This window comes from Schistocerca serialis, chromosome 3 (assembly GCF_023864345.2).
Source record: "Schistocerca serialis cubense isolate TAMUIC-IGC-003099 chromosome 3, iqSchSeri2.2, whole genome shotgun sequence".
Lineage (NCBI taxonomy): Eukaryota > Metazoa > Arthropoda > Insecta > Orthoptera > Acrididae > Schistocerca > Schistocerca serialis.
The window spans coordinates 861870864-861883079 of NC_064640.1; the positions used below are offsets into that span (position 1 = coordinate 861870864).

Here is a 12216-nt window from a genome sequence, read left to right on the forward strand (position 1 = left end):
GTCAAGCAGATCCAACAATTCAGTTTTAAGTCCCATTTGCAATAAGTGTACATATGTTCAAAACAGATTCTTGCATTATTGATATTGATTTTGTTTCCTTGTTTACAACAAGATAGTTACTTACAGTGAACCTTTGTCTTTTCGAAAGTTCTACACCCATTGTTACTGTAAAAGCGTAATATTATGTTTTTATTCATTTACTTACTGATTCTACACCTATACTCCACAACTTATAGAACATACAATGTAATCAAAAAATTATTTACTATTGGAATACACAGTACGTTATGAGTTACAGATAAAAAAACAAATGAAAAATATCACTATCAAGGGCGTGCCTTTTATATCGATATTTCTGTAGTTGCTTAGTGATTTCACACTTCACAAATCTTGGTAATGTACAGAAGCACGGGAAGCAGAGATACATCCTTCTGCACGACATGCCAGACTGCAATGGCTGCTTTATCTGGACACAACACCGCTCCCTCCTCAAATATCAGCATCTGTGAATTACGTAGATGGGAACTGTCCTTGTCCTTACAACATATCAGCTGATCCTGCAATCCTCTTTGCTTCAATCTTAGTTAGCCCCTGTCCCACATCATCACTAGTAATATTGTTTGTCAATGGTTATGTTTAAATTTAATCTCCCTTCCTTCCTTCCTAGTTCCACACCCTCCTCCATCCCTCTCCCCATGTTTCCCACTTCAATCCATTACTCGATACTCACATTTTTCTCTCTGTGCCCTCCTCCTTACTCCCCACCCCTCTGTCCCCTCTCATCACCTCCCTACCCCTTCAACTCAAACTAACTTCCCTTGCCTGCATCATGGCTAGCTCACTGGTACCACATTCCTATCCCATTCTCTTGCTGCTTCTCACTGCCATCAGCCTCCCTTCCCTCTGTACCTCCCTTCACCTTGCCCCTTCACCCACTCCACTGACTCAGCTCTTCATCCTAGTCAGTCTGCTATGTCAGGACAATGTAGCCAGCTAGGAAAATGTAACTATGCATGTATATGTGTGTGTTTTGTTCAGTCTGAAGACAGACATTGCCCAAAAGCTTAGTTACAATTTCAGTGTCATTTATGTTCTTGTCAACTGCTCCAAGCCTTAACTATACAGTGAGTGGATACTTTATTCCTCCTCTTCTGAATTGTCTATATTTTGTAACCATTTTCCATAGAATTTTTAGTTTTAAAAATTAAGCAATTTGTAATATTGAAAGTAGGCTCACATTAATAGGTGTTAATTAAGGAAAAATATATCCTGTTATATTATAGATCTTGCTTTATTAAATAAGAAATTGTTTTGTTATGTTAATGTAATAATTTCTTTTTTACAGACAGTCAAGGCACTACACTACCTGAAAGAGACACATGGTGTTATTCACCGTGATGTCAAACCTTCCAACATATTGCTGGATGAGAAAGGAAATGTTAAACTCTGTGATTTTGGAATATCTGGACGCTTAGTTGACTCTAAGGCTAAAACAAGAAGTGCAGGCTGTGCTGCATATATGGCAGTATGTGTCTTGCTTATTTTGTATAGTATGGCAGTATATTTCATTTATTACTGACTCTTTTTGTTGAGGATGGTATAAGAACTATTAACAAATATATTATAGTGTAATACTTTACTTGTTTATTAATAAGTGACTAAATGACATTATTAACGACTTAGATGGACTTGCCTCTGTTCTATCATCAGATTTTTGAACAATGATACCTCCTTAATTCATGACATTGAGGTTTTTTATCATATTATTGAAAAGATCCTTTTATCTTAAATAGTGTTACTTACTACTATATTATTTAATCTGCTTAGTGGAGTTGTTTTATTTTACTCCCATGATATAATTTCAAACCATATCTTACAGAAATAAACATTGTATCAAGTTGCATGTGTACTAAGTAGATGCTTTTTAATCACTTGTAACATCCTTTCAGCCTGAACGGATAGATCCACCAGATCCCACAAAGCCAGATTATGATATTCGAGCAGATGTGTGGAGTTTAGGAATAACACTCGTGGAATTAGCGACTGGAACATTTCCTTACAGAGACTGTAAAAATGATTTTGAAGTACTTTCAAAAGTATTACAGGATGAACCACCATCTCTTCCTGTAGACAAAGCCTTCAGTGAAGAATTTCGTGAGTTTGTTAAAAGCTGGTAAGTCTATTATCAACTTTTATTTACTTTTCTGTCAAAAACTAGAGAATTTATGATAAGTGGCTTGTTTTCTATAATGTCAGACAAAAAATTGCTGCTTCTTGGAAAGTCATTAGAGAGTGTATGTAAACAAATTTTGCAGGACATTGGTGTACTCACAGCACATTTAAATTTTTTCAGCTTAACAAAAAATTATAAAAACAGACCGAAGTATAAGAAATTGTTGGAACATCCTTTCCTGAAAAAATACGAGGTTGCTCAAGTAAATGTAGCTGCTTGGTTTGCATTAGCAATGCAACAGTGCAGTTCTAATTCTCCAGTTAGAAGGTAATTTTTCTTAGAACATTATCTTTGTATTGTAACTTAAAATATACAGAGTGAGCACAAAGTCTTGCCCTGATTATAACAATTTATTACAGAATAACCGTTTGACATAATAATTTACATTTGATGCCATTACATAGGTTAGTGTTACAATTTTTTTTTTAAGACCACTTACATTAGTAAACCTCAATGTGTGCTCCCTTGGTAGCTCGGAGAATGTCGAGGCGGTATTCCAGTTCCCGCCAGGTGTTTCATAACATGTGTTCTGTCACAGTGTCCACAGTAGCTTGTATCCTAGCTGTCAGTTCGTCAATGTCAGCAACTGGTGTGACGAAGACTCTGTCCTTGATATAGCCCCAGGAAAAAAAGTCAAGGGGCATAATGCCTGGAGAGGGGAGTAATGTCTGGATTGGTGGATTGGAAGGAATGGTCCAACACCCTGGCCACCCTGCTCTCCAGACATTACGCCATTTGACTTTTTTTTCTGGGGCTATATCAAGGACAGAGTCTTCGTCACACCAGTTGCTGATGACATCTGGCGGAAACTGGACTACCGCCTCAACATTCTCTGAGCTACCAAGGGAGCGCACATTGAGGTTTATTCATGTAAGTAGTCTTTAAAAAAACTAGGAACACTAACATATGTAACGGCATCAAATGTAACGTATTATGTCAAACGGTTATTCTGTTATAAATTGTTATAATCAGGGCAAGAATTTGTGCTCATCCTGTAGTTTTCAGCTCTTTTTCATGTTAAAGTTAGTTTTTTATACTAGCTGTTTATCACAAAATATAGCAGTAATGATCTTATAGGCTGTGAAGAAGTACCCATTATCCGATAATAATATCTTTAGACATGTAAGTTGAACTATCACAAAAAAAATGAAGAGTTGCATGTTCTTATATTCATGTATAGTTTCTTGTCACAATTGATTCACACCATCTGTTGATATACAGCTAGAATAGGCTGTAATGTGATTCATAATAAATGAAATTTTCATTGTGAATTTAACACATTTATTGAACATTGTGCCAATGACTTCCCAAGTATACAGCCTAGTAGCATTTTCTTTATGACACAATATTTTGATTACATATCTTCTCATCATCGGGTACTTTCTGTCATGTTTGGAAAGCAACTGGTGAAGACATGACATGGTGTTGACATATTATGACATAAAAACACTTCCACAGCACTCTATATCTGCAAATTCATCATTGAACTGCAGCAGTGTTGAGTGACGTGGAAAATTCCTTTCATTCACCAAGTTCTATCTGTTAAATAAAATTAAAATAATTTTCACAGACAGTAGAGCTAAATTTAACACCAATAAATACTTCAAATATCTAAGGATCATGAAATATTTTCACAGTACCTTGTAGAGGGTAAGTTAAACCAATCAAGTGACCAATACACAAGGAAAAAAAAATCTTGAAACACATTCCCAAACTACAATGGTGCCCAAAATAAAAGCAACAAACTGCTATCTCCCTCTCCTGTGTCTAATACACAATGTAATCATACAAACTGTCAACCAGGTGTCTATATGATTGTGTTCTGCACGGAAGATGGCATTCCAGTCAACAGAGAATCATGCCAGTGAGTACATCAGGGCACCTCTGAAATGAGGCAGTGTTTGCCAGTTAGCCCCACATCCTCAACTGCTGTGTACACAGTCACAGACGGTGCAGTATGGCACAGAGAAGGTGCCTACCGGACTCTTTGCAGTAGAGGGTCAGAGAAAGAAAGAAAACAGGACAGTCGCAAACTGACGTGGCCTGATGGTTTAGTGTGAATTGTTCTGTTGTTTCTCAGATGTCCTGACAGTGTATAGATAGACCAAAACTGTATCCTGAAGACTAGGGCAGGACCGACCGCACATGACTTCAATAGAGAGGACCATTATTTGGTTGTAAGGGCAAGACAGTATTGCTTTAGTACTGCACGGCAATTGTCATGTGAGCCTGCAGCATCCACTGGACGTGCTGTATCAAGGCAAACAGTGTGCAAAAGGCTTTGGCAGAGTGACCTTTATCGTCAGAGACCTGCTTGCTGTATGTCTACCTCTGACGTGTCTTCACAGAAGGGAACATCTAGAGTGGGGTCATCAACATGCCACTTGGACAGTCAAACAGTGGGCCAATCTTGTTTTCACATACGAGTCCTGATTTAGTCTGGAGAGTGATTCTTGGTGGATTCACATCCAGAGGGAATGTGGAACATGATTTCAGGTCCCAAACATTGTGGAAAGAGACTGATATCGAGGAGGATCCATAATGATGTGGACAGAGATTACATTTACCACTTGAACTGCTCTTCATGCAATTATATGGGTGTATACGCAAGATGTAACTGCTGCCAGGTGTTGTGATGAGATCTTGGGACCTCATTTGCAGTTTTTGTGAGGTGCTGTGGGCCCAGACTTTGTATTGATGGGTGATAATGCTCAACCTCATAGAGCACGAGTGGTTGATGTTTTCTTGGAAAGGGAAGATATTGCACGCATGCTGTGGCCTGCTGGCTCTCCTGATTTGAATCCCATAGAGCATGTCTGGGATGCACTAGGGAGATCACTTGCACCATATCAGCATCAACCAACCACTCTCCAAGACTGCGAGCAGCTCTCCAGGAAGAAAGGGTGTTATTGCATGGATGACATCATTCACTGCATACCCCATCATTATCAGGCCTGTATTACTGCCAGAGGTGGTCACACCCCATACTGAGCACATTAACTAGTTCTTGGAATGTGTGTGCAAATCCATTAAGTTGGAAAAAAACGAAGAACGTTTTTGTCTACCATTATGAATGTTGCTGCTGCTTACATTGTGTATTAGTTACATTGTTTCTACTTTACCATCACCTGTTTATACTGTTTTTTACCAAAATAAATACAACCTTGCAAAATTTCCTCTGTCTCCTACTCAGACAAATAAGCAACTGTTTCGTAAACTGAAGCTTGCATGACATTGAATATATTACCAGAATTAAAGAAAATGTTTTGACAATTTCTGTAGAGCAGGAAATGGTAGTTACTGTTGCTAAACTTTCCTTGACCTCTTCTGGAAGGGGGTGCAGGAAGCAAAGAGAGAGCTTGTGTGGTGTGAGCAACTCCAACACCTGCACACAGTGCAGGCACCTTATCTTTACTTTGTGCTTCACACTGAGCATATATCCTCAATGTGGACTGAGCACTTTCTTTTCTGAGGGGAGTCAAAGAGAGTGTCCATGATAGACTGGGGACTACTTTGTCACTCAGTATAGCATAGAGCCCGATCACACACGAGCCACATAAAACATTGAATTCAATTATGGCTACTACAGTGGTATTTCAGACATTATTGTTTGACTGCTAAGGTATCTATGGATATGCATAAAATACCAGTGATCCAAAGTCTTCTAACTTCTACAGATTTACCACTAGGGAGCTTCAGCACTCAAGAACAAGTTGGCATATGTGAATAATAACTGTTGCTCAATGCCTGGAGTAAGAAGTTTTGAAAAGGTATTAGACATAAAGGTTGCTATTTATCTCATTAGAATAATACATGAAGGAACTCAAAAAAGGAGTTACACCTGAATTTATTACAGGATAAACAATTACGAGTTTCCACTCTCACAGAATAATCTTCATTTAAAAATTCCATTGCAAGTTCCATCTATTCCAAAGCTTATTACTAAACACTTAGTGAAATTAATTAAACACACTGAAATTAAGTGAATGGATTGATGGAAATGAAGTCAGTGACATGAAACAATGTGAGTGCAAACCATTTAGATATGCACTACACTTGATAAATGAATGTGTAATTACAGCTGAAAATTTGCACCAGAATGGGAGTCAAACTCAGATTCCTATTTAGTTTGAGTGTTCGCCTTAACCAATAGGCTGCCTGAACACAAATAATCATACCCATACTTTCATTGTCACAAATGTTTCCCTTTATGATTTCCATATAGCCAATGAGAAATCCACAGGTAGTAGTTGTGTTTGGAAATCATAGGTGGAAACATTAGTGACAATTTAAGGTTGAATAGGGCCTGGAGATGTGCTCAGATAGCCTAATGGGTAGGGCAGTTGCTCATGATAAACGAGAAATCCGGGTTTGAATCTCAGTCCAACACAAATATTCATTTGTCACTGCAGTTGTCAGTACTTAGTCATATAGTCCTAAGCTTTGAGCCCAACTGTTTTTTTGCAATTATCTTTTTGATCAGGTGACTGACTGTGATAGTAGAAACAGATGATCACTCAAATTATTTTTTGTTGAAGATGGACAGTTATCTTGTAATAATTTCTAGTACACTCACAGTTTCCCAGTAGTATTATGCCATATTAAAAAAAAAAATTAAAAAAACTTTGCGACAATTAACTTTTTCTGGTCAAAGTTGATACAGTTTGCTTCCACTAGTCTTTCTGCAGAAATTTCCTCAGAGATGAAATATGTTAAAACACTTCAAGGTTTCACTGAAACAAGTACAATTTATATTGTTTACTTGTATCTCACCAATTGCATCTCTTCCATCAGTATCACCTACAGTTAGCTGATAGCACCATAATCTAATACTAGGCCTCCACCAGTCATGGATGCACGCACCACACATCAGCAGTTGTATACAGAAACCAAAGCCGAGTAAAAAGGGGTAGAAATTCAAGTGAGAACATCTGCAAGTTGTTATAAGGTTTTCATACTGGAAGAATAACGTTGTTGATCACTGTCTTGTGACTTCAGAACATGTAGCTCTTTGGAACCTCACTTCCATCCCTGAGGACCCAGTACTTGCCCCCCTTATAACCAAGAGGGCTGCCTGAATAAACCCCAGATCTGTGAGCTCTAAGCAGCTCCCAAAATTATTTAAGACTGAGGCATTTTAACTTTTTTCTTAAATGTGAACATTTCCACAGGCTGTGTCCTTTATCTTTGAAAGAGTAATACATTGCCTCCTGGCAGCAATTCTCTCATTATTATTTCCCACTTAGAGTTTCTGTAAGAGTATTTCTCTTATGAGAGTGTAGCAGAGTGTAACTACAACATTAATCAAGAATTGTGAATCCCCGACATCCTGCTTCATGTGGATTAGGACGGAGAACCCCATGAGCTGGCTGTTACTAAAAGCGACAGCCCTTCTACCAGGGGCTCAGGTCCTCTGTCACGTCAGACTGAGATGACTGTAAAATCCCTGCCCCACTCAAAATCCAAAGTGGATGGACATAAAAATTGTGTGTTACAAGGTATTAAAAGTTGAATCAAGGGATATCAAATTGTTTTTAATGACTGAAGGAGTTTGTACAGTAATTAAGATGTAGGATTCATTTTCCAGATCTGGCATTTTACATTTTATGTGGTTTTAGTTAGTTACTTCATGTGAATGTCTGGATGGATGCTGATTGGTTCCCCCATATTTCCCCAGGTGAACTATTTCTGTATTTGTAACAACATCGGTGTTGAAGTCTCTTTAAACTCTAATCTTTGTCTCATATTTTGATATAATTATATTGGAATAAGCAATTGTGTGAGGATTCTGTAGTTTTTAGTTGACCAGTGATAGCAATTATTTCTGGTTTAAGATTACTTTTTGTGCAAGTTTATCATTGGTAAATCATCATCCAAGACTTCTTTTACTTTACTACCCACACCATAATTACAAAGATACTGTTATGTGTCAGACGTTGTGCAGGAGAGTGTTAACTATTACTGTGTTCCATCAGCAGCTTGACACAGTGTTATGATTGGATGAACATTCTCTAAATAAAGGTTTTTCATTCCAGTATCAAGAAATATCTATATTGATTTTAAATATTTTTTGTATGATTTAGGAAGTAAATACATAACTGAAGGTCACCAGCCTTGATCCTAATATTTTGAGGCGTTTGTGGGTCTTGTATATCCAAAGTATTTTAACAAAATCATCAAAATGCTACACATAAACATTTTCAACAGCCATAGTTACTAAATAAGGGGTCATACTGAATGATTTTCTATGGGTTACGGAAATGAATAAAGTTTGCATATAGGAATACCTTGAATTCAGTCCATAAAGAGTGCACAAATTTTCCGTGGACCAGTAAAACCGCTGTAGATGCGAAGTTATCCCTGTTATCAAATCATCTTCATTCAGCACCATCAGATTACTTCTTGTGTTTCTCAGCATTTGTTGACCATGAAGGTTGTGTGCCATCCTGATTGCCTAACTCCGGTTACTCTGTTTTTGATCTTCCTCCTTACAATTAACTTCAGTCCTCAGCAGTTGCAGATACTTTATTTCACTTTATCCATACATTACTTCGTGGGTAGCAAATGGAATGTGTCCCCTTGGGACTTCCCATTTTTAAAGTTTTTGCTGTAAATTGACCAGCCATGCACTCCACATGTACTGCCCACCCCAGTGTTCTTACTGCTTATAAAGCTATATTCACACATTTAGCGTGTACTGGTGAGGGTACGTGGGGTTTATGTACAGCGAAGATTGTGTTTCTTGTCACAGAACTTCGTTAGCCTGTTCCAAATTTTATGTCCTTCACAGTAATGGTCTTCCTCGGATTGGTCATGGAAGAAAATACTCATTATTTATTACCAACAGTATTCCTTAGTTGATGTGTCAGTTTGCATTACTGGAGGCTAGTATGTCCGAGAATTATCACTGTAGTCCATTTAAAATTACCTCACAGTTGATGTCTGTCACTTGCTGCTAGAGTGTTGCCACATTGGCTGCCGGCTATCACTCGATTATAGGTAACGCATAACCACAGCAAGTAACTTCACAAATGGTATAATGCATAGTGTGGAGCAGTGTTGGAAATAGTCGCCTCGAGGTATGTCGGGAATGCAAGATGCTGACAGTTAATTTTATGTGACCAATGACTGAACTGCGCAGGAGATGCATTTGTAGCCCTGAATGTAAACTCGTGTCCTAAGCTGGCCACAACCTCATGATGTGCAATGTATCTGAGAAAGCAGTGATCAACAGTCTACAGCAGAACTAAAATCGTGATCACTTCGTTCACGGCAATTAAAGCTAACCTCTACGAACAAGCTGAAGACAGAAGTAGTTCAGTTTCAGCACTAAAGGCAAACTGTAATTTCTAACTATCATTGGTTACCTGAAACTATCCTCACACTGGCTACACAAGCTGCTGCATTAATACAATGAAAATAAATAACTGAAATATATGTAAGTAGAATATATAAGTATATTGTTATGAGGGTGGGACAGGTGATCTTCCATGGCCTTGCAGAAAGAACCATCACTGTATTTGCCTGAAATGATTTAGTAACACCACAGAAAACTTAAATTGAGATGTCCAGACAAGGCAGAACTCATCTTCCTGAATAGGAGGTCACTGTCTCAACAGTTGCATTGCCTCATCCGCTTGGTCCCTATTTGTGATCTTGATCAGAGGCTGAGTGCTGTTACTTTCAGAATAGTTTTGACTGGATATTGCACCACCTTTCTTACTTCAAGGAAACAGAGGGATCATATTGACAAATGTTACCACAGATGTAAAACTAAATTTATGTGTAGGTGGAGCTTATGCAAGATAATGTGCTTCTTGTGCAGAAATGCGTTTTTGTCCTGAGCAGTGGGCAAGTCACCCCCATTGTTATGACTTGGGCACTTTAAGCATTCTAGTTGCGGTCTCTTTACTAAATAGCATGGCATCACAATATTCAAGCACAATAGGCGCATGGAATATTCTCAATAATCAGGCACATCTGATTATATGCAGTGCCCTTAACTTTTCTATCAGAAAAGATGAACAAGGAAGCAAAAAATCTCATTAAAAATTGTACTTGAGAGGGTTAAAGGAACTACCAGCTATTCTAGCCTCACAGTAAACAGAATAAAGGAGGAGGGAAAACATCTCTGCAAGTACTCCCAAGGTTTCACTACTTCAGAAAGATGCAGGAGGAGAAGAAAATTTAATTTTTAAATAATAATGTCACGTAGAAGAGGGTGTAAGTAGATGAATGACGATCACTGACTTCACTTAACGAACATTTATTCAGCACTCGCACATACAAGAACACGGAGCAAACTGTATCCAGCCAGAACACACACGCTATATATACAGTTACAGAACATTCCAGTACAATGATTCTTGACGTTTGTGGATACTTCTAGAATGTACTCAAACCGAATACCGAAATTAAAATTTTACAGTTCAGTTGAGTTTTGAACTCATAACCCTCCATGCAACAGTCTAGTATCATAACCACTACACCACGGTGACTGAGCTACTCAGCTTCTTCTGCGACATTGCTCCCTCCTTAAGAGAACAGTATCTCGGTGCTACATCCTCCCAGTCCGGGAATGAGTCATCAGTCCTGCATACTCAGACTTCCGATGACTGGTGTTCGCCCTGGTTTTGATCTTAGAACTTCCTTTGCCGCTACACTCTTTGTCACCTTTCCGCTTGTTGCCTGTCGCTGGAGCTACGAATTTACCCTGGGTTGCAGGATCCTTATAGGGCTTCATTCAAAGGAAGTGGACCATATCTGATCTTTCAGCGTCTTGTGTCAGGGTCGAAATCTTCAACTTCATAGGTAACATCAGACAACTGTTTTACAACCTTGTAAGGTCCAAAGTAGCGCCTGAGGAGCTTCTCAGAGAGACCAACCTTCCGAGCAGGAGTGAAGATCCAGACGAGGTCACTAGGCTGGTGGACAACAGGGTGGTGGCTCGTGTCATACCTTCGGCAATCATTTTCTTGAGCCTGCAGTGTGTGTAGTTGAGTTAACTGCCGAGTTTCCTCAGCTCTGGTTAACACTTTGCTGATGTAGTCATCGTCCACGTCATCAGGATGTAACGGAAACACAGTGTCCATCGTCGTAGTCACCTCACGCCCATGCTCCAGGAAAAACTGCATAAATTGTGTGTTGTTTTGTTTGGTTGTGTTGTAGGCAAACCTCACGAAAAGTACACCTCATCCCAGGTGCTCTGCTCAACATTGATGAACATTGATAGCATGTCAGCCAAGGTCTTATTAAGGCATTCATTAAGCCCGTTAGTTTGCGGATGGTAGTCAGTCGTCATGTGATGAGTAATGTTGCACCAACGGTTTATCTCTGTCACAAGATTCCCTCGTCCGTAATTAACAACATTGGGGCACCGTGTTCTAATACAATGTCTTCCACGATGTACTTGGCTACCTCGAATGCTTCGGCTGTTTTTACAGCTTTTGTAACGGCATAGTGTGTCAGATAACCAGTGCAAACAATAATCCATCTATTGCCACTAGCAGACGTTGGAAATCGTCCGAGGAGGTCAGTCCCAACACACTGGAAAGGCGTTTCGGCTGGTGGAATTGGTATGAGTTGGCCAGGTGGTTTCTGAGGAACTGCCTTTCTCCTCTGGCACTCTTGACAGTGCGACACATAGTGACGGACACTCCTAAATAAACCTGGCCAGAAAAATCTCTTGCTGATTCTATTGTATGTCTTAATAATTCCTAAACGTCGGACTTCAGGTGTGTCATAGAATTTCTGTGTTTAGGAATCGCTAGTAGCCACCTCTTTCCAAACGGATCAAAGTTTTTCTTGCAAAGTAATCCATTAACTACCTTAAATTGCCCTTTCTTATCCTCTGACCAATTTTAGGCAAGCATAATTTGAGATATCTTGGCGTCCTTCTTCTGCTCAGCAGAGAGATCCTGGAGTGCAGCGAGACAGTCACTGTATTCATTAAAGTCTTGATGGTCTTGCACAGGACTTCTTGA

At 39.1% G+C, this 12216-nt stretch overlaps 1 protein-coding gene across 1 annotated transcript in view; it reads left to right on the top strand.

Moving 5' to 3' along the window:
* Nucleotides 1-12216, top strand: part of LOC126470993 (dual specificity mitogen-activated protein kinase kinase 7-like) — a 179451-nt gene that overhangs the window by 89550 nt on the left and 77685 nt on the right. The window contains exons 5-7 of the mRNA XM_050099043.1: nucleotides 1346-1525; nucleotides 1950-2173; nucleotides 2354-2500. Of these exons, the coding sequence (XP_049955000.1) occupies nucleotides 1346-1525; nucleotides 1950-2173; nucleotides 2354-2500 (551 nt within the window). The remainder of the gene's footprint in view (nucleotides 1-1345; nucleotides 1526-1949; nucleotides 2174-2353; nucleotides 2501-12216) is intronic.